This window comes from Balearica regulorum, chromosome 6 (assembly GCF_011004875.1).
Source record: "Balearica regulorum gibbericeps isolate bBalReg1 chromosome 6, bBalReg1.pri, whole genome shotgun sequence".
In the NCBI taxonomy this organism is placed as follows: domain Eukaryota; kingdom Metazoa; phylum Chordata; class Aves; order Gruiformes; family Gruidae; genus Balearica; species Balearica regulorum.
The window spans coordinates 30364574-30387360 of NC_046189.1; the positions used below are offsets into that span (position 1 = coordinate 30364574).

The 22787-nt window shown below is 44.4% G+C and overlaps 1 protein-coding gene across 4 annotated transcripts in view; it reads left to right on the forward strand.

Moving 5' to 3' along the window:
• The window catches only part of SLC15A2 (solute carrier family 15 member 2), a 46798-nt gene extending 26390 nt beyond the window's left edge, over window positions 1-20408 (forward strand). For 3 of the 4 annotated variants that reach the window (XM_075757054.1, XM_010305832.2, XM_075757055.1), the window contains 11 exons: window positions 684-716; window positions 1915-2003; window positions 3977-4058; window positions 6027-6152; window positions 6950-7114; window positions 9772-9818; window positions 11425-11535; window positions 12923-13019; window positions 16112-16258; window positions 17295-17399; window positions 18237-20408. In XM_075757054.1, coding sequence (XP_075613169.1) covers window positions 684-716; window positions 1915-2003; window positions 3977-4058; window positions 6027-6152; window positions 6950-7114; window positions 9772-9818; window positions 11425-11535; window positions 12923-13019; window positions 16112-16258; window positions 17295-17399; window positions 18237-18413 — 1179 coding nt within the window. In that variant the 3' untranslated portion in view covers window positions 18414-20408. Of the gene's footprint in view, window positions 1-683; window positions 717-1914; window positions 2004-3976; window positions 4059-6026; window positions 6153-6949; window positions 7115-9771; window positions 9819-11424; window positions 11536-12922; window positions 13020-16111; window positions 16259-17294; window positions 17400-18236 lie in introns of those variants that run through there. The other variant, XR_012836165.1, reaches the window with a different exon arrangement.
• The last annotated feature ends 2379 nt before the right edge of the window (window positions 20409-22787 follow it).

Sequence of the window (22787 nt, forward strand, 5' to 3'; positions counted from 1 at the left end):
TTTTGGGAACTGGGACCCCTCCATCCATCCCTGTTGACCCTGCCAAATTGTGGGGGCTGGGTACAGTGATGCAAGGGTGAGGTACCTCTTATAGCCTTGCGGACTCTTGGTTCAAACCAAGAAGTCACAGTTGAAGAGCTGACTAAAGCCCATTTGGTGCCCTGGGCAGATGGAAGGAGGAAAAGAGGTGTTTGTACAGCCCACCAGCTGAGGGATGGTCTTTTGTTATCCTTTTGGGGTGCTTGGGAGAAATGCCAACAGAGCTCAGAGGGTCCTGAAGCTTGAGAGCACTCACTTGCAGGATTTGGGCTTTTCCCATTACAGAAGCGAGGAAGCTCTAAGTCCAAATCCCAGCTGGGACACTAACATGCCCATTCCTCTCCACTCACCTAGTCGATGGCTCAGCCAGCCTGAAAGATGGGTCTCAGTACCTGTCATAGGCTGTGTCCCAGCTGCCATATATCAAGGTCTGGGTGTAGCTTCCTTCTGCAAAATTATTCTCATCAAACATGTGTCCTTAGACAACAAGTGTCAAGAGCACAATGTCAGCTGCTAAAGGGAACATAAAGCATTTGAGGAAACCACCTTTGCTGCTAAGGCCTCTCCGGGACTGGTTGCCTATTTGCCATATGCAGTTATATTATGGTGTTTATGAATCACTTGGAATATCTTTTTTGTTTCAGGGAATATATGTCCTTCAGCCTGACCAAATGCAGGTAAAAGATACTATAGGGTAGGAAATAACCCTTAGAAATGTATTTTATTTTTCTCTCTCATTTTTATTTTTCTCATGGGACCGGTGGCCTATCTCTGCTCCTTTTGAAGGTAATAACAGTGCTCCTGCTGACTGCTGTGGGGTGGAATCTGCCTTAGTGCTCACTAGCTGTTTTGAAAGCTTAGTCTTGGGGTTCAGGAGACCCCAAGGATGTCCTAACATGGAGGTTGAATTCTGCAGAATAGCACAGAGGTGTGGGAAAACATGCCACCATAGTAGTTTAACTAGTGCTGGTATGCGGCAGATACAAGCTGTGTCTCCTTTTAACATGCCCCTGCTCTGGGGTGAGCGTTGTACCTGAAATATGTTTCCTTCCTCCCTTCCTGCAGGGCAGATGAAAATATGAAGGCTCAAAAATGGTGCCGTGTCATCACAGTTGATTACAATTCTTACGCTGAACAGTTCCGGAGAAATTCAAAGCCGTTCTGTTCTGTTCCCTGAAATTTTCCTTCAAAACTGAAACAGCATCTCTCTCTGCTTGTTCTCCACCACACTCTATTTTCTTGCTCTGCCACTGCTGGCTGGCAGACAAGCTCTGGCCCTCCCAGGAGAAGTGTAGTTCCTGGGGGATTACCAAGCTGTGTGGAAGTGCGAGAAATTGCCAATCTCACAGAATAGCGCCTGTTCCTCTGGGATTTTGCTGAAGTCCCAAGATGAGGCTTTGGGCAACGTGGTCTAGTGGAGGGTGTCCCTGCCCACAGCAGGGGGGTTGGAACTAGATGATCTTTGAGGTCCCTTCCAACCCAAACCATTCTATCATTCTATGATTCTGTGTTTCCATTATTGCTGATTTGTTGTAAGGTCCCACCACAGCACCGAAGGTCACCTGCTTCTATTGTTCAATGGGTTTTGTGCTTTTTAAAAACATAATGCTTCAGTTCTCTCTTCAGGGAAATTGGGCCAGTGATGCTCGTTTACCTCTTGGAGGGGAGGATGTGAACAAAACGTATTCATGCCTGTGAAAACTAAATAGTAGAAGCTGTTGGAGTGCAAACTATGATTATATTTTAAAAGGAGGTTTTTAACTGTTTGTTCATGTCCTTTCTGTAATGGAATCATTTCTGGATGACAGTGCTTTATGAGTTTAATTACTGAAAGTTGCTTTCTAGTCACTAAACTCCCATTCTTTTGTATTGCAGTTCTTAAATCCACTTCTTATTCTTGTCTTCATCCCAATTTTTGACCTTGGGCTCTACCCCCTGATAAACATGTGCAAATTTAATTTCACGTAAGTACTTGGGGACAATGTAGATGCCTCAGTTCTTATTCTTTTGCAGCAAGTGTGCACAATAGCTTTTAAGGAGGAGGAACACAAATTTCCATTCATCCTTCCCAGTACTTGCCTCTAGTTCAGCCCCAATAGGCAGCATCAGCCTCTTCCATAGGCCCTGGAAATTCCAGAGGGGAAAATTCAGTGATGTTGGATTCTGCTCTGTACAGATTTTCCCTGAAAGCAGATATGACCAGTACCTCTTTGAATTTGATCAACAGGTTCTTCACCTTATCTCCTACAGCATCCCTAAATAATTCCCTCCCTTAAAGGTCCCTGTGGGGCCAAATTCCCTGTCCCATGTGGGCTACATGCGGTGGTGTGGAAGCAGATTCCACACTAGAATCTGAACCAATGAGTGCATAAGGGATTTTCCACATGGTCCAAGCATTTTATTCCAAGTGTATGTTAGCAAGAAGTGCAGTGTAATAGGAGCAGTTCTGAGACTCCCTTTATGCATTTTGGGGGATTTTACTTCAGGGTATCTGTAGTCTGCCTCTGTGGACTGATGTCCTTTAGCAGTGGGAGCACTGATGGAGTGCCTCTGCCAGTGCACTTTCAGCTGAAAGGAATCAAGTTTCCATGCTCCAGCACCGCTTCTCAACGTGAACCACAGCGTGGGAAGGGGCTATGAGTGGGTGACTAGCTTAAAAAGCATGTTCCTAATCCAAACTAAAATGCTGGATAGACAAAATGACATAAAATGGGGATGGAAGGAGCCTCAGAAGCCTACCCCTTCACCCTGCTGATCCTCTACCATCATGCTGAATTAGTTGCACCCAAAGACATTGTCCAGCCCTGCAATGGTGCCCTTTGGAGGACACACATTAGGAGCTGTGCTTCTTTGTGCTACCTCACTGTGAGCCTGTGGGCTGGACTGAGCACCAGCTTGACAGAAAACTTCCTGCCTGATGATCAGTTCACAGACTAGTTCACCTAGCAGCACAAACTCATGCATCGATCAGGTTGGAATGCCATGCTGTTTCGGTCCCCTGGATGTGGGATACTAACAGGCTCCTATCCAGTTTAGCTGTAGAAGTGGCTGTGGAAACACTGAGCCTGCAGGGAGTTAGCCTATGTGGCTGCAAAAGTTTGTGCTACGAAATCCCAATGCAGCATTGAATATCAAAACCATTTTTTTTATTAAAAGATGCAAGCAGTAAATATTTTCTTATCCCAGGGCATGTAACTGAGAGACAGAACGTGGGTTCCTAATCTGGATTTCCCACACCCCAGTCAATCTGGAATGTGAATTAGACCATTACAGAGTGTAGAGACCACTGAATCTAGAACCAGATTTGTTTTGTAACTCAATACTCAGTTTGGAGTTGCCGTTCTGGACCTATTTTGTTCTGCTTTATATCAGATTGTCTCATGTAACTCTGGTAGAGTTGCACTAGTTTTGCTCTGAGTTCAGAAGCAAGCTCTTTATTCTTGAGAAATGTAAATGTATTGGCATGAGAAATAACCCAGAATGATGCCACAGATGGTCAGAAACATTGATGACACAAACTATACATTTTTCTTCTCCTCATTCCTGCTGCTAAATAGTGTGCTACTTTTCTTCTGCCTTTCCCAAAAGGGACTTGAAGATATATCATTTCTAGTGCTCCTTCCAACATCACAGGTTAACATAATGCCATAAGCTGCTCCCACTAGAAGAGCTAGGAATGAGATAATGTGAAACTTGCAAGCAAAGAGCTTTTTTTCACGGCGTATCAGTTTTAATTGGCCTCAGTGCTGGCCTCATACAGAATAATAGAATAGTTTTAAGTTAAATGATTAGCAATTTAAACAGCATGTCATCCCCAGTGCCACCTGTTGGACAGTTTATTACATGGTTTTGGCACATCTTTTGCTCTGAGGAATGGTATTCTATATTTTAAATTACTAGTTTTTTCTTAATGGTGCCTCTTTCACTTGCTCCATAGACCTATTAGGAAAATGGCAACAGGTATGATCCTTGCAGGGATGGCGTTTGGACTTGCAGCCATTGTAGAAGTCAAAATAAATGTAAGTATAGCACAAGGGATTCTGCAGAAATACTTTCCTTCCCTGGACTGTTTTTACTGATGCCTGTTAGATAATCCTTTTAATCATTGTGTTCCTTGATGATAATTTTTAATGTGTTCTTTACAGTTAAGCCTACTGATCCAGTTGCTAATAATAATTCTTACTTTGTCTACTTTTCCTTCTCTTTCTCTATCTCTGTCTCTTTCTGTCTTTCTAGTCTTTGCAGTTTTGCTGTGCCGGTCATCTGTATTGGTCTATATTCTAGATTTCCATCGTCAAAGTGCTTGACAGACATCTAGTTAATGCTAGTGATTAATTTCCAAAAGGTAGTCTGTTCTCTCTCCTATTTTTTGCTGTAGCTTGCCTATATTTTACTATTTGGGGGTTTTTTTGTGTGTGTATGTGTGATAGTTTTGTTTTTTAAATTTAATTCCATTCCTACTGTAGGGTGGGGATGTGGGTTTTTTGGGGTTTTTTTTACAAGCCAAGTTGATTCTCCGGTGAGGCAAGTGAATGCAGTCACTTCTGTAGTCACAGGCATCAGGGACTGCCAGGCATCCCCAGACAGGATGGCAGCAAATCTCTTGTAAATTCGACGTTAGCCTCTGCAGATTTGTACCGTTTGTTTCTGGCCTATGACCAGCTTTTTGCAGACTTTTGCTGACCTTTGGCTCACAAAAGTTACTGTAGGATTAATTTTTAAAGCTTCCACGTATACTTAAAATGTTCTGTTAGAGTGGCAGGCATGCAGCCCTGGATTAACATCTGCTGGTTTCTCAGGTGAATCCACTGACAAGTCTCCCTCTGAGATGAGATTTTGTGGGTTCAGATATTCTTTCTGATCTCTTTACGTGAACAAAGAAATGCTCTCATTGCCACTGCCAGCAGCTCTGGCCAAGCACTGAAAGTCTGCTCTGGCTGGGGGTAACTCTTCCGGGCAGGGGCAAGGTGAGTTAGATGTTCCCCACTGCCTGTGCATGGAAATTTTACCCTGAAGGCCGCTAAAAGCTCTAGCAAAGAGGGGGTAGGATGGCCCACCTTGGCTTGGCTGTGGGTAGTGCAGGCAAAAAGCCACAGTAATGGGATTTGCTGGATACCATTAACAGGACTGTTGGTCTAGAGCAGCATCTGGGTACAGGGAAATCAGTGTCGCCCTATCTTCTCTGACAGTGTGTCTCCCTGCCAGGTTAGGTTCAAACTACCCTGTCTGCAATACCCAAATTATAGGATGAGATAGAAAAAAATTAATAGCTCTGAAGTATTGCTGGCAGCTACTTGAAAATAAAGTGAGAAAAAAAGAGTAGTTTAAAAAAAATATTCATTTTAGATCTGCAGGTAGTACAAGGCTGACGCTGATTGAAGTACTATTTCTAGGAAATGATTCCTGACAGAAAAAGATACGTCTGTGCTGGAGGCATCATCCTCCCTTTCTCAGAAAACAGGGAATAAGATCTATACAGTCAGCTGTTAGATAGTATGGTGTCAAGTGATGCAAAAGCACCAATTACAGACATGGAGCTGGACTGGGATTTTCAAAACTGCTTAGCTTCTGGCCTAATTCTTTGCCCAGTCACTGACTGCAGTGGGAAATAATTATTCTGGTCACTGCTTTTAAAAGCTAAGCACATTTTTTTCTATTCTGATATGGCAGTTAGTTAAATTGAGGCACTGGGGAGCTGTATAATAAAAGCAGTGACTTTGTTCTACCTGCCCAACAGTTGTGTAGCCTGTACGCTCTGCAGTGTGAAGAGCAGATTTTGGGAGGAACGATAGATTGGCTATTGAGCTACTATGAGGAAACCTCCCTAAATAAGATTTATGTTCAGTTTTCTCTCAGTGCAACTTCTGATGAGGAAGGGATGGAAAAGTGTCATTACAGAGAGGAAGACTATTATCACTAAAAATGAAGAGATATTAAAGTGCTAATAAAGCATACAGATGGCACTTAAAGCCTTTTATTTTAATTAGGAAACCGATATGCCTCAACTTGTCTCAGAAGAAAGTTTAATTCGGGTCCTGAATTTGGCAAAGAACCCTGTTCAAGTGACAATCCAAGACCGGGACCTGTTTCAGCAGCCTGTGGAGGCTTTTCAGGTATGCATATATGTGGGGCTGGAAGGTTTGACTTGCATTCCATTGAAGAAAGGGTGGGCTTTTTATCAGGCACTGTCTAATAAAGCCCACAGATTGTAGAGCTTGTTCTCCTCCACTGCCTTAGAAGTGCATGAGAATGGCTTTAAAAATGGAGCATATTATCTCCGTTGATGAGACAGAAATGGAAAGTTTGAGACATATTTCCATTGCAAAGGAGGAAATGACTAACTACATTAACCTGTAATTAGGAGTAAAGGATAATTGTCCTGAGATGAGCACGTAGAGACATTCATCTCACATTTCTCAGTGCTCAGACCAGGCTTTGCTGCTGGGATCTGGATGGCATCTGAAAAGCATTTACCTGCAGAGGAGGAGAGAAACAGGAAGGCAGTTAACTGGGCACAGGCACTGGGTTGTTTCATATTTCAGCTTCTAGACTACTTTACAGGTCAGGCTAGTTTGGGACTCATTGAGTCCACTGGCCACCAGCTGCCTGCCATCTTTTAGATGTGGTTCCATCGGGGCAGAGGAGGGCCAGGGGAAGGGGGATAGCTGTGTGGGCAGAAGGTGCACCCTGGCCTTTGTGTTGCATCCAGCAAGGGAAGATACTCCGAGCTCTGGCTTGACCAGCCCAAAGCCTATATGTCAACATAGGTCCTTTGCTGTAGAAGGCAGCTCTGACTGTTAACTTCTCTTTACAGGCTCCCTTGAGGAGAGGGTAGGGTTGCACTTGATGGGAAGAGCCAGATACTTTCCCATCTGAAGAAAGAATGTAACCAAGTTTGTTTTTTCCACAGAACCCGGCTGAGTACTCAAAATTAATATTGAAGGGAGAGCAACAGAGCCTTCGCTTCACCCTGCAACATCAAGGATTGTCTCTTGCTTTTAACTACACCGTGAAGGAAAAATCAGTGTACAGCTTAATTGTTTTTGAGGCAGAAGGAAGCCTATCAAGCCGCTTAGTGAGTGTGGGAGTGAAGTGTAAATACAGTATTAATTCAATGGCTGTGATGATACAATGGGGTAATGGGCTCATTAATTCATTTGCTCAGTTGCAGTGTCTGTCTGATTGCTCTAAACCTGACTTCTTAGCTAGCGGCACTGGATCTGTACGCATTTCTGCTGGTTGATTAATAGAGGCGTTATGGCATCTGAGAGTTGCCGGGCACACTTTAATCCAGTGAATGCTGCAGTGGGAGAGCAGAGTCATGCCTGCTAGGCAGCAGAGCTTGAGAAAGCTAAGGAAACAGAGAGCCGGAGATTTTCCCCAAAAGATGATTCTATAAAGCAAAGATGTTAAAGAGGCTCTAGGGCTGGGCATGGAATAAAAGCATCAGAGGAATGATTCCGGGTTTAGTTATTGCAAGTGTTTAGTGAAAATGCACAGAAGGCCCATTTGTTTTGCTGAACAGAATAAATGATTAAGCTCATTTCAGGCTCTGCAGCAGAGCCGGCTGTGTTTGGACTTTCGTGTATTGCCGCAACAATCAGAGAGAGGCATGTGGGATGTACAGGGCCAGATTCTGATATCTTTTACGTGCAGCTGTGTCCCAAGAAGCTCTCTTGAAATGTATGGTGTTATTGCACATTGTGGCAGGTGTGTATGTATGCACGTAAATGCCATCAGAATCTGTCCTCCTGCTAAAATATCAATTCTCTTTGTAGTTCCTCAGCCTCCTACCTTGCAGGGTTGCCATACTAAGCATTCAATATTGCATAGTAGAAACATAACTGTGTTTAAAAATGCGGAGTTTTAAGAATTTATTTTTTCCTAACACTGGGGCTTTTTTCTGCTTTATGGTTTAGAGCTTGGGGCTCATTATGACACAATGTTGTTTAGCTTCCCTGTGACCCTGATGACTGTGTGCTGTTGCCTTAAGAAGTGGATATTCATACACTGATTCTCATACTGTCCTTAAGAAGCGAAAGCTTGTGACAGGGTGGAGCAAAGCAATCTCTGAGCTTCAGTACATCTCTGTGCTGCCCTAGCTATCTAGCCTGTGCTTAAATTAATGCCTGCCTTAGCACGGGTAGGCTCCCGTGCGCTGGGGAACAGCAGTGCTGGTGGGTGATGCTATTGACCTGTCACTCTCAGCTGTACCTAAGAGAAGTGTGGTAAATGATGCTCACTTTTCCAGCATTGCAACAGGAGGAGGGCAATGCCAGCATCACTGCTGTGTTGCAGGGCTTGCCTTGGAGTAGCCGTGGCCCATGCCAGCCTCCCTCCCTGCTGGGTCTGGTCCCCTCACTCGGGTGGGGGTGTTTTCCTGGAAGGAGCCAATCTGAAATTGGTTTCTTCTCCTTTGTGGGCTGTTGAGTGGGCAGGAAATGAATTTGAGAACTCTTGGGATCATCAATGAAAACAAGTAATAATTTGGCTGGCCTGCCTACAACGAACTAGACTGTTAATCCCCATGTATCCCCATGGACAAAAACCCCACAATGTTGTTGTTTATTATTTATTGCCCTGACATTTATTATTCACTGTGGCTATTTATTATTTAGGGCATACATTATCTGCGGATCAGCATACCACACTGAAGTGCAATAGGCATTTTATAGACATTCTGGATCGTTGGTCTCAGAAGCTCAGGGTTTAACATCAGGAAGACAGTGTGGAGAAAGGGCTAGAAAATTTTCAGAGAAAGCCGCTTTCTGAAGATAGATTCAGTCCCTTTTGGCTTGCCTGGGTTCTGTCTGTGGGCAGTGCAAATTGAAATTGCCCTGCCAGCTTAAGTGGACATGGCACAACTTGTGGATTTCTACCAGCCAAGAACCTTGCTCTGTACCTTTTTTGTCTGACATACAATCTTCAGGGCAGGGCTGTGTCTTTACTGTTTTGTTTCAGCATTGTACACCAAATGGGCTCTCCTCAAATGAATGTAGATCATATGAACTATTGAGCTGATGCTCCAGCTGTGATCTCCAGGAGAGGCATTCTCGCTCCCCAGTGTGCCCAACCAGATGGTCATTTCAGTGATGTGTCTGCAGAGACTGTGAGCGCAAACAAGCTCAGTGCATCTTGGTCTCTCCTGCTCTCTGCCTGCGCCATACAACAGTTTAATCTCTTGAGTATTGAGGGTCAGGGAAAATATAAATCATACATGATGCTCAGAGTAGTAACCTAGCAGTTTCTCTTGGCTTTAGGCTTCTGTGAAGTCTATGAGTATGCCAAGAACCAAGGTCTGAAAGTTAGGCAGTTGCAGGTTTTGTGGGAGTAAGGCACTCATGTTTAATTGTAATTAATCACTGAAAGGCTAATGTGGATAATGCTCTCTTGCTATCTTCAGATCAAGATAAATACTTTTTTGGAGGGTGTTACATGCCTCAGTAGAAGGGTGACTGGCTGAAACTCTGTAGCCTTTGTTACACAGGAGATGAGGAAAAAAGGTATGATCTCATCGTAAGCCCTTAGTGGAGCTGAAATTTTGCCATTGGCTTCATTGTCCCGGGACTTCATTTCTGTGGCCTGATGTAAAGTTTATGTGAGAGTCCAGTCGATTTCCATGGGCTTTGCAACACGTGTAACTCCACAGACACTAGTATTTTCTGCTACACATTGTTTATAAGGCAGGATTAATAAATATGTTTGATTTTTTTTTTTTCTTCCCCTCTTTAGATTACAGACTTGGAAGCAAAGCCAGAAAACGGTTTGGCAGCTGTTAGGTAGGAATGGCTTTTTTTGAGGATTTGGGGGTGGTGGGGTGAGGGAAACTGCTTTTGTCTAATGCAAACTGTATGTAACATAACCCAGATGTTCTCAGGTTGGAATCTAGTCCACGCTTCTCATGCAAGACTCAGGTGTCAGCTGTGGAGGCTTGACAGCGTGTCACCTCCCACACTTGCCACGCAGAGCTGAGCATTATTGCTGCTTACTGCCTAGGATAGTCTGGGCTGAGATGGCAATATAAAAGATCTCCTCCCTTAGAAGAGTGATAAATTCATCTCACTGTGTCCCACCTCTTAGGGAAAGAAAGGGAAGAAGCAATCTGGAAGGGAGCTGTCGTCATTTGTCCTCTGCAAACTGGCCAACTCATGACATTCATTCATCTCACCCAACCTCATGCACAAATGCCTACTGAATTGGATACAGCAACAATTTTACATCCTTGTAAACAATTCAGCTGGGCATTGGGATCTGCTTAAGAAGCCAGTCTACTTTCCAAATTTGAGCTAGTCCATGAATAGTCCTGTGCTGTCTGGGCTGAGCTGCCATCTCAGTGATGTCACACGTCCAGCGCCACATCACCAGACCTATGTGAGACTACTGAGATGCAGAAGAAGCAGGTTTGGGGGAAAAAAAAAGAAAAAAGAGGAACAACCAACCAAACAACAAAAACCCCAAAAACTGTAGATAGTATAAACCAATGAGCAACTCCCTTGTCTGAAAGCCTGTGTTGACAGTATCAGGAGAGCAATACCTCTTCATAGCCCTGTGTTTGTGAAGGCTTCTACTGGCTAAACACCACCTTGGAGGCTTGATTAATACCTGCAGTCAGAAATGTTTTATATTTTGCTGTGAATATTTTTGACAGAATCCCAAAACTTTCCCTCCAAAAAATTTTGAAGAGGTTTCACTAGGAAAAATCTATTTTTCCACTAAAAAATTACTTCTGTTAAGCACTTGACTATCTTCAGGGACAGTCACCCCTGTTTTAAGAACTGAAAACCAAAATATTTTAAAACATAGTCAGATCAAATGAAAATGGTTTGGTTTTGCTAACAATTTTTGAGTTGTCAAAAGGAAACTGTCTTTTGTGTATGAAAAAGCATATCAGCACTGGATGAAAAAAAACAAACCTGAACATTCTCATTAAAGTTTTGGATTTGATGAAAATGTCTTATTTTGCTAGAAAACTCTTCCCCACTGGTAGAAACTCCTTGGAAAGTATGCCAGTATGGTGCATCATCAGGACACCCAACTTTATAGTTTCCTGGGATGGGCTTGGGACTCTCCTCTTGAACAGCCACGGAACTATCTTTGAAGGTCTCTGAGATGAGATTGCCTGGAAGTCCTAACCCACAAAAAGTGAGGGTCACTTTTCACAGGAGAGAGAATAAGAGGGTAAAATTACGCAGCAGGGAAAACTAATCTTATATTGAAAAACTGGGCAACGAATCAGGTGAATATTTTGGTAGCTTGCAGGAGAGGCTGTCATAACCTTATGGAGTTACAGAATGCTTTGGGAGAGAGTGCACTTCTTTTAAAGTGTCTGATATTAGGCTTCTCCTGCCCTGTCTGCTAACCCAATGAAATATGCTTTCTTTGCAGATTCATTAATGGTTTGAGCCAAGATGTGAACCTCACCATTGACAGCAAACGGTTCATTGCTGTTCAGAAAAATTACAGTGCTTCTGAGTACTCGCTGCTAGAGAGGGACAAGTAAGTTTCCCGTGCTGTGCAAGGTCCTTGCCGAGGCATTTCCTTGGATACAGTGGGGTTTTTCTCAAGCAAATAGCACAACCTTCATTGCTATTGTCTTGAAATTTGGTTGTGGGGGCAGATGTTTGTAAATAAGCAGAGCAGGTATTCCAGGCCACTCCTATGTGTGCAGAAGCACCAAACGTTTAGTCGGCAAAGTGTCCAAGCCAAAGGACAGCAAATCAGTATCTCTGTGTGAAATACACAGTAGAATAGATGCAGCCTCCAAAAAGCATCTGGGATAGCTCCCTTCCCGTGGCTGTTACTGCTTTAGTAAGATAAAATCAGTAGGGACAAAGCTTGGAAACTTTATTCCCATGATAAGAGTATAATGACATCCTAATCTAGGCTGTAATTTGACTTTTCTCAGAGTCAGGTCAGGGGAATTTTGGAAACCCAAAAAGCCTTTTGAAGAAGTCCAGATACAGCACTTAACTTTCTCTGAGCTTTTATTCACACTATGTGGGGGCCTGTGGGGAAGAGACTAGCCATTCCTATGCATCTGTCAGCAGAGTAAGGTGGGACATGGTGAAATCCCTTCTGCCATTTGATTCCTGCTCTATTTTGATATTCTCTCAGGCCTAGGCCTCTTAGTGTTAAGGTGCTCTGAGGGAAAGGCCAATTCATATTCCATGCTACAAAGCATTGGTATGTGGGCTGGTAATGTCAAGTAACGTTACATGGCTTTGCAGGCTGGGCTTGCTAGACGGGGCTCCATATGGCCTTGGTTTGGCAGCATTGGAGCTGGCTTTTGTAGGGTATTTCTGGCGTTTGCAATGTTTCAAAACAAGCTTCATGGCTTTTCTCTGCATCAGCTCCATCCAAAATATTTATTGCTGCAATTTAGTAGGATGCAGCAGTCATTGTGGCAATGCTGCTGAGCCTCTGTGCCATCTCACACATCCAAAATCAGAAGAACAAATATGAAGGCTAATTTGCTCTATTGAAAGGAAACAAAGTGGCTTGTGGGTGCATATCTCTGATTTCCTGAAGGCTGCTTGAACCTGGCTAACCTGTCTGCCCACAGTTCCTGAAGGAGTGGAGAAAAGTTTGGAAGGAAAATAAGCCTGAGGAGAGGGGAAAAAAAAAATCAGTGCTAGAAAGAAGTAGAAACCATTTAAAAATGTTAGCAATAGCCCAGGTCATTAGGTGAACTCCAGTCAGCGCCTAAGTGTTTCTGGAAGGAAAAGATGGCAAGAACTCTAGCGATCGTCTGACTTAAACATGACTGCATCTTTACATCATACATTCTCCCTAGTCCATTGTAGGGGCATGTTTGATAGCTCTGCTCTGTGCTCTTTGTCTGTCGGACTAACTGGGAAATACTGTACTTCATCATTGTGTCTAGATATAATAATGGAAAATGCATAACTGAAATGGGAGAATTCACCCTGGAGCTAGGGCTGCTCGACTTCGGCGCGTCATACACCATTGTGATAACTAACGTAAGTGTGCCTGTGACGGTAACAAGCTCCTGTTGTAGTCTCTGGCAGTGCTTTTGTTCTTATGTTTGTGACTCTCACTTGCTTTCTCCATGCTGTGAGACCTGGGCAGTAGCCATGTGAAGGCAGTCCGTTTTGCAAGGGCCAGTAAAAGGTTTTGGCACCTACGTGAGGTGGGTGGGTTCTCATTCTACCTTACACTGTGATCTTGTCAGGTCTCCTGGGTTAAGAAGATCTTTTCCTAGATGGAAATCCTTCATGGAAAATCATACAATACATGGTTTGTGCTGGTCTCATGCCATCCTTGTTCAGTTAACAGGGACCCAGTGCGCTGCAAAGAGCTATTACAGTCTGCCAAGAGCTGACTCTGCTTGTGATCTTTAAAATACTGTACCTAGTGGTACCTCACACCTGAAAAACTCTGCAGAAACAGCCTGCTGTATCCTCACGTTTAACTTACTGATCTAAAGGCTGATCTTCCAAGACTTGTGGGTTGTGCATGGGAGGGAGGAAGGAGGGACAAAGTGTTGAGGGAGGAGGTTGGTGAGATGGCGCATCTGTTTTTCCTCCTCTCACTGTCTGTACAGCTCATTTGGAGCCTAGTGTAAAGTCAAGGCATGGTTTTCTGAACAACCTAGCCCTGATGGGGCATGAGCACTGCTGAGAGGGTGGATTCCTTTCCCTGCCTGCCAACCTCTTAGGCACGCTGGTCTAACCCTGGTCCAGCTGGCAGGAGCCACAGAGATGAACGTGATCAGCTTAGTTCCCATTTTAAGTTTTCCACTGCACAGACACACAGACAAACCAGGTCTGACAGGACACACTGCTGAGCTGCCCTATGGGACTTTGACTACTGTGTTGTGATGAGCAGAGCAAAATGCTGTCAGCTGTTCCCTGGCAGTAACATCCCCCTGTTGGGCAATTAATGGGAGCTGTTCATGTCTGCAGAGGCCAAATACGTAGGGGGAAAAATATAGCTGCAAAGCACCTGGCATTTATTTTTTTTAAAACTCCAGTAGCTGGAGTGGGATACACAGTCCTGGAGGGAACAGGCAGATGCTGCCATCTGTGAGTGCAGAGATTTATGTATATAAAACACATACACATTTGAAGTGATGTTGGCCAGACCCTTCCTTCATGGCTGCAAGCCTCTTTCCCCAGATGAGAAACCAAGTAGAGAAGTTTCATGAAGAATATTAGAACAATAGAATGGTTTGTGTTGGAAGGGACCTTAAAGACCATCTAGTTCCAACCCCCCTGCCATGGGCAGGGACACCCTCCACTAGACTAGGTTGCCCAATGCCCCATCCAACCTGGCCTTGAACACTTCCAGGGATGGGGCATCCACAACTTCTCTGGGAAACCTGTTCCAGTGCTTCACCACCCTCACAGTGAAGATTTTCTTCCTAATATCCAATCTAAATCAACCCTCCTTCAGCTTAAACCCATTACCCCTTGTCCTGTCACTACACTCCCTGATAAACAGTCCCTCACCATCTTTCCTGTAGGCCCCCTTTAGGTAGTGGAAGGCTGCTATAAGGTCTCCCCGGAGCGGCCTTTTCTCCAGGCTGAACAACCCCAACTCTCAGCCTGTCTTCACAGGAGAGCGGCTCCATCCCTCTGATCATCTTGATGGTCCTCCTCTGGACTTGCTCCAACAGCTCAGTGTCCTTCTTATGTTGCAGACCCCAGAGCTGGACGCAGTACTCCAGGTGGGGTCTCACAAGAGTGGAGTAGAGGGGCAGAATCACCTCCCTCGACCTGCTGGTCACGCTTCTTTTGATGCAGCCCAGGATACAGTTGGCTTTCTGGGCTGCAAGCGCACATTGCTGGGTCATGTTGACCTAAGAATATTACTCCAGACCCTCTGGTAATGCAACTGAGTCAGGGCCAGTTGACATAGATGTGTCCCAGGTCACTGAGAGCAAGGATTCCAGTTTGTGGTCCCATCTACAAAAGTCTTTGCTGTAGCCATGGCTGCTCAGGGGTGCAGCCCCTCAGCTCTTCTGGACCCTATGCTAGTCTTTTAATCTTTTTGACCCTATGTTTTTCCTTCCGTCTCCCTGTGGTTTTCTCCTCTGTAGAGTTAGTTTGCTCCAGGCCAAGATCATTTTTAATTATTGCAGTGATTTGTACCAAGCTCTGCTCCTCTGCCAGGAGTGCTGTATAGAAGAACCAAGAATGCAATATATTAGTCTGCTAATGTGGCTGAACCGTGATACTTAAATCATGAGGATGCTGCCTTCTACCCAGCCTTCCTCAGTGCGCAGTTATAGTATGATGCTTGTGACATTTCTTTATGGTCTGAAGAGCAATGCGCAGCTCTCCTCTCACCCCTTTTAGCCTGCTAAAATACAGTCTCTTGATTTGCCTCCCTGCATGGTGATTAAGTACATCTCATAAACATCCCTTGTATTTTCCCAAGTACTGTCCTTAAACACGGGGTTTTCTGCCTGAAGTCATTTCAGCCTAGTGTTTTCCTGGCTACTACTCAAATCTCTCTTTGCCTCTGTGCATCAGAGGTGGTATTAATTACACCTGGGAAAGCAAAAAAAACACAATTAGAAGCGCAGCTACCATAACTATCTGAATACATCTGATATGGGGCAGTCTCTGCTACTCTTGGTATTCCTGAACTGGATTTGTTTGGGTGTCAGTGCTACATAGAAGAGTTGTACAGTGCTGATGAAATGGGAGCAGTGACCACATGGGTGCCACGAGCATTTATCCTCTTGTCCTCTTCTGGCTTTGGGGACAGCAGCAGGTCTCAGGCTCTGCACAAGTACTACATGTGCTTTTCCCAACCCCACTACAGAAGGCAACTTGTTCGTTTGCAATACCTCATGTGACTCTTGTAGCACATGAATGAGCTGGGATACTTCCGTCCTGTCACCTCTGCCCTGTGCACTAGGAGTCAGCCCATTCCCAACATGCTTGGAAACGGCAGGGGTCAGATTCAGAGTTTTTCTTCCAGGGCATAGCTTTGATTTCACCTTTACTTAAAACTTCATTTTGGTAAATTTGCTGTTGGAGTCCAGGCTAAGAAGGATCTGATCTTTGAGCAGCTAATCAATGTGCCTTTATTTTCCTGCTAGGTTTCTGAAGGTGCTGTTGAGACATGGAAGTCAGAAGACATCAAAGCCAACAACGTCCATATGGCTTGGCAGTTACCACAATACTTATTAATATCTGCTGGGGAGGTGATGTTCTCCATTACGGGTCTGGCCTTCTCCTATTCTCAGGTATTCCACTGAAAGAGCTTACAATTAACTTTAGGATTTATTCCTGCATCTGCCATTGACATGTAATACATCCTTTGGCATGACACTTACTGACAATGTTATCTGTACTTTAGCTAAAAGTGAGATTATAACACCACTTGCTGGGTGCCCTCAAGCTAAAATAATTCATACTCTGAAGATAACTGTTCTTAATTATACTCAGGAAACTCCTTTTTTGGTAAAGCTGAGAACATAGAACAGAACTGGATAGAAGTGTATTTTAATGTGACAGCTCTGAGTACTGTAATATCAGGTTTTCTCCCAGTGAAATATTTTGTGGTATGTATTTACCAGTGATAAAAATACAAAGGTATCTCAAGGACTACAGAGTGGCATGGAGGATTGGAACCTGCTTTAAGATGAGAGATTGAAGGGGTCTAAGCCTACCTGAGTCTGTAACAAGGGAGGAAGGGGTAGCGAGTGTGTAAGGGATGATTTGATTGTGGTGTATTGTGTTGTCTGGGGAGAAGGTTTATGAGAAGAGAGGACTGAGACATTACAAGATCAAAAAGCTGAAGCTGCTCAAATTTGTCCTTGGAGTAAAGTGCAGATGTTTATTAATGAGGGTGATTAATACAGTGGGATGATCTGTCATGGGATGTGGAAAATTTGTCATCAGCAGGAAGCATAACATCAAGATACAGTCTCTTTTCCAAAGGTGTACAGCTACATGGTACCAGATTCCAAGCTGCAGGGTTTGTTGTGTGGCTCCCTGGGCTTCCTGATCTTACAATTTGAGATGATGCAGGTTGGGGATGATCAGGATCCAGCTCTGCAACAGCACCTCCTTCTTCTTCATGTGTCCTCCAGGAGGACATGTTTCAAAAGTTCCTTGTATACAGCTGTTGAGATTAACCACCCTGCACAGAGGAAATTCTACCATCTCCCCCTAGGCTGAGCCTTGGAACACCTACACCTGACAGGACATCACAAGGGTGAACCAGGGCAGAAGGGCACAGTGTGATACCCACTGATCCAGCCCTTCTCCTCTTTTCAGTCTCCAGCCAGCATGAAGTCCGTGCTGCAGGCAGGCTGGCTGCTCACGGTGGCCGTTGGGAATACCCTTGTGCTTGTTGTTGCCCAGGCTGCACCAATGGCACAGGTATGGTTCGGCTCTTAAACAGAGGTAATGCTTTAAAACAGGCCCTGGATGGTGCTTCTGGATGTCCGTGTCCTGGAGGCACAGCTTCTCCGCACAGCCCCAGGCTCCTGCAATGGAGTGGTGGCAGCCTCCATGGAGCTGCCTCCCAGCTCTGCTTTGCCCTCAGCAGTGATGACCTAAGTGGCAGTAAATAATATTGTGCACTGCGATAACATTGCTGGAGCTCAGCTCTAGGCGAGCAGGCTGTATTTGGGCCTGGAGCCTGGACACGATGCCAGCCACGCGTTGCAGTTGCTTACCAAAAGCAGCTTGCCTTCATCTAGCCTGCCCAGTGGGCAGACAGCCTCCTCAAGCATCTAGCTTGGGACTCCTTCAAGGCCTCCTCCTCCTGTGGCACCCCTGAGATGTCGGGCTTGCACGGGAAGGTTGTGATGCGGAACTTGTTTAATTCGGGCTATCAGACTTCTGGGATGATGGCATTAAGGTGTGAACTGGGGCTGGTTTCTGGCTAACATGAAACTGCCTCTCCCAAAGGCATCTTGTGAGCAAAAAGCCCAGGCAGGTATGTTCCAGTCAGAACAGATTTGTAAGAAAAGGTTTAAGGAAACTAGACCAATCTGACTGGTTTGTTTCAAGGTATATCACATATTCATAATTACATTATGTGTAAATGGATTTACCAGAAAACAGGATGAGAGAGTTTCCATCTTGTGAGCAATCTTGGAAGCGAAAAAGTAGTTTTCACCTAGATCTTTAAAAAGCACTTGGAAATGCAGAGAAATCCTCTGCACTGCGAATCCAGGGTATCCTGACCTGCTGTTCTTTTTTCTTTCCTAGTGGGCTGAATTTGTCTTGTTCACTGTTCTCCTCTTTGCTGTGTGCATTATTTTCTCCATCATGGGATATTTCTATGTCAGTGTGGATCCAGAGGACCTAGAAGAAAAGGAAGAGAAGAGTGAGACCCCAAGCAGAGGAAACATGATTAGTCTTGTTACTCAGAAAACAAAGCTCTAACACATCATGGGTTGGGATTTTTTTTTTTAACTCAGTAGATGGGAGGGTAAAAGAAGGGCGGGGACAGTGTTATTTTATTTTATAGCATTGCAGTCTTTATTACCTAAAATGTAGCCACCTTCTAAATGGGACCAAATAGCCCTCTATAAAAACAATGGGGGTCCTGAAATCAGAGCAAAACTCCCTGGGAAAGCTCCTCTGGTATTAAAAGCCCTTATAAGTAAATACAGTGTAATTTAAAACCTGCCTATCTTTTTAACCATGGAATGCTTTCCTATGATTTTGTTTTAAACATATATTTAGGGCAGCAGGGAGGAAGGGTGGAAGGAATGCCATATGACAGCAAAATTTGGAGATGTTGGGAGAAAAGAATGAAAACCCAGTATAGGAATTAGGGAAGAATAGATGTTACTGACAGAAGAATTTTTAATGCTATCATCAAGGACTGGAAGTGTTACACACAATCCCAAAGGATTTCACTGTATAATTCTCCTTATGAGAATTTCACCCCATTATTGCATGTTATGAGTGGTCCTGATTTATGACTTTCGCCTCTAGGCTCAGAAGTAATAACAGGGAATTAAATTCTGCAAGCTAAAATATTCCCAAAACACTACTGAAGAAGATATGTATGCTACCATCTCTCTGATACCCATTTTTTCCTATAAGATTTTAGCAACTGATGGTGTTCTTTGATTAGACTTGATTAAAGAATCGGCTTATGCTTTCTTATTTCAGAAATCCAGGCAGTTATTTGCCATCTTCCTATATATTAAGCCTTTATTGGGCATTTCCTTTTACAGCACTTGCCACTGCAAGTTAGGATATGGCTGATTTCTTATCTCCTGCTTCAGTTATTCCCCACTGGGAGACATGTTGCAGCATTTTCTATAAAATTTCAGGCATCCTGCAGTGAGTTAAACAAGGATGCACTTTATCATTGTTTCAGTCTACAAGAGGAGACCATGGCATAGGAGATTTTTTTGTTTTCTTCCTTGGTTTTGTGTCTCTCTACCAAACTTTGGATATAGCTATTTTATTGGAATTGTGATATAATCGTCTGATTTTTCTTGCTTGCGTGGAGCTGTGATTTCATGTTGTGCATAGAAGTACTTCAACCATTGCTGATCTAGTAAAACTCCTGAGAGAGTCTCTGCCTTCCTCTGTCACTCCAAGGCCGCAGGTATGGCCTAATTTACAGCAAGGTTATCAATAGGATCTTCAGGTTCACAGAGTACAGATTTTAAATGATGCTTTCCTCTTTCATCTTGGCATTGGCCATAGGTGGTTGCTGATGCTTTGATTCAGAAGATCATGAAATACATGTTTAATTTCATTCCTGTTCAGGACAGTACTAGGGAATACACTTAGCTTGACATTTGTGCCACCTTGTGTGCTTGTGTCTTCTTGAGTAAGGCTAAGAAAACCCCAATTTTTGGTTTATAACTGGAAGACTCACAGCCTCAGATTGTTTCCTTTGCTTCCTGTCCTAAATGGTCATGAACTTCTACCGCTAGTTCTGCATAAGTTCCTGCCTGCTGTGAAATAGCATCTGGATCTTGTGCCAGAGGGCAGACCATGGCCTCGGATAAATGACAACAGGCTGTGATTGTGCACACGGAAACACTTAGTGTGGTTCAGTCGATGCAGAGCCATTTATTAAGCTGTGGTGGCTGGATCTGGGTGGCTGAACCCTGCGACGCAGCAGGGAATGAAGGGCATTGAAAGCCATCTATTAGGTCATTCGACCTGCTCCTCAGAAGCCAAGTGAGGATTATTCCCTCTGTTCCTTTCTGGTATTGTTCTCCTGCCGTGATTCTTTGTATGGGTTCTTTCTTCTTTAGGCATTGTTGTTTTCCTAATCCTGTTTTATGATACACTGTGAATCAGCTCAGAGGCTGCTGAATCATTCTGCTATGATGCTGTTTGACCAGCTTCCAATTTGAAGCATTAATAGAAAGCATTTCTTCCTCCCCCCCGCAAACTAAACAAAAATCCCCAAACTGAAGGAATGGACAGGCTCCAGTAACACTGAACAGACACAATTTAGAATTATTGGAGCATTTAATTTTTTGTAAGCCTTGAATTTGGAAGTATGTTGAGGTTCGAGGGCATATGTGGTGAAGAGACAATTGAAAATTATTGGACCACTTTCCTTGGGAAGTACTTGGTACATTGCAGCTCAAAGCAGCATGAGGGGAAGCAAGGTGTCCAGAGGACATGATCTTTTAGACTGCACATGCCCAAGAACCTCTTGATTTTTACGTCTTATTTCCTTACTGGCGGCACTACCAGAAGCTGTCACCACTCTGAGCTTAATTTAAAGGAATCATTCCAAACTCATAAAAGATACATTTAGGATGTCATCTGTATCTGCTTTTTAGACTCCTGATGCCAAATTGCCCCTTTCCAAACATCTCCATGTTCCAAACCATCACCATAATGCCGGGGAGGGGGGGGGGAGGGGGAGAAAATTTGCAATTCACAGTTGGGAAGGTTATGAACAGGAAGGCAATGCTATAAATAAAGTTGCTAACATGAGGCTGGGGGCTGCTCCTCCAGCCCCGCCGGGGAATTGCTTGCCCGAGGGAGTGTGAGGCTCTGTTCACATTTCTCTTCCAGCTGACACAGTTACTTCTTCCCACTGGCTCATCGTCACCTATTGGAAGCTTTGTCCCGCTCTGATCTGCTTGCTTGGTTGCTGGTATGATCCTTCCCCATGGTTTCAGCTGCAGTTGTAAAGCTTTGCTGATTGGACTCATTTATTTGAAATGCACCAGCAGTTTGGAGGGGTTTCCACCGGGCATGCTGCCAACCAGCCAGGGGCTGTAATGAAGAGCTACCCCTGCTGTAGCTGGAGAAGGTGGCCATATAGCACATTCAGCGTAGCGCTTCTCCAATTTTAGAGCCACAACTCCATCCTCGGAGCCCTTTCATCACTTTCAGATGGACTCAAGACTGGATCAAAGGTTTAGGACCTGATTCTGTGGAGTATTGAGGTCTCTGGGTTTTTCTTCCATACAGTCAGCTCAGAGATGGGGCCATGCACAGCTCTTAACTCTCAATTTGAGAACAATATTCCTTATTCCTCCTGATTCTTTGATTTAGGATAAGAGGGAGAAGCCAAAATAGTGATAGTATATGTAAAGCTATGTGAACCTCTGTAGAGAAATAGCAGGCTGCTGCCTGATCAGCTTCGACTGTCACTGAAGGGAGTCTCAGCTGTTGGTGGAATTTGCCCTGGAGCAGATTAGGGAAAGCTCACACCAGCTGTTTTGGAGGGTGACCTACAGAAATGATCATCTCCTGCTAAGGGACAGTAATGAGCTGGTGGGGATCTGTAGGTATGCTGCCGCACAAGCCTTCATGGAGATTGCAGGGGTTTGGCTTCACTGTGGAAGTCTGTGTATTTATCTGTTTTTCTGAAGGATGCTGTCTGATAAAGTTTTTTTGTGCAGCAAATTTCCCTTCAGTTGCACTGGCTGTTATTCAACACATTTTTCCCCTTATCAGGTAGTAAGTGTGGCCAGTGTTATTTCCAGCTTTGCATGAGATAAGCATAAAAATGAGATTTCAAACTCCGCAAAACAACTTCTTGGCTGTGGGTTGCTTCAATTTACGTCTTCTTTCTGAGGCAGTCGAATGCCTTTAGGTAGCAAACTGCTCTGCTCAGCTCAAGGGGCTTGCATCTCTCTTTTCTTCCCTCTCCCCTTCCCCACAGCTCCACAATTCCAGAAGATGAGTTTTGGAGGATTCCAAAAGATGAATGGCTGCATGGGACTGGCTGAGATGCAGCTGGTGTGTGCTATCAGTGCTGGCTGGGAGGCAGAAGCCTGGGAAGCAAAACAGGAGCTGGTTCCTCTCTGGAGACCCAAATGGGGCTGGGCAAGGCAGCCTGGAGCAGGGCTTACCCTGGTGGAAGATGTGGTTTTCCTGAGCAGTGATCTGGATGTGAGTTTTGTTGTGAAAATGAAATGTCAGTGAGTGAAAGGAAAAGTTTTCACTGGGCTTGCCTTTGGCCTGAGGCGCTGTGCAAGGAGGCTGGAGACTGACGGGCAGGGAGGAAAGAAAGGGCTATTTGGTCAGGGTCTTCCCAACTCCTCAGTGAACAGCTGGAATTCCTCACATCAAAGTAATTGGAGAGAAAATGAGAAGTGGAAAATTCAGATAATTAAATAGTGGATGACTTCAGACCTTTCAGAAAGGTGCTCTTCTAACTAGTGGTGAAGTTAGTCACTCATGGCTTGAAAACTGGTTTGTCGTTCCAGAGTATTGCAAAAATCAGCATAAAGACCTTCATCAGTGGGTCTGCAGTGACTGGAGGAGGTGGTGGCTGTGCTCCTGGAGATGCCCCCACCATCCATGGCAGCCACC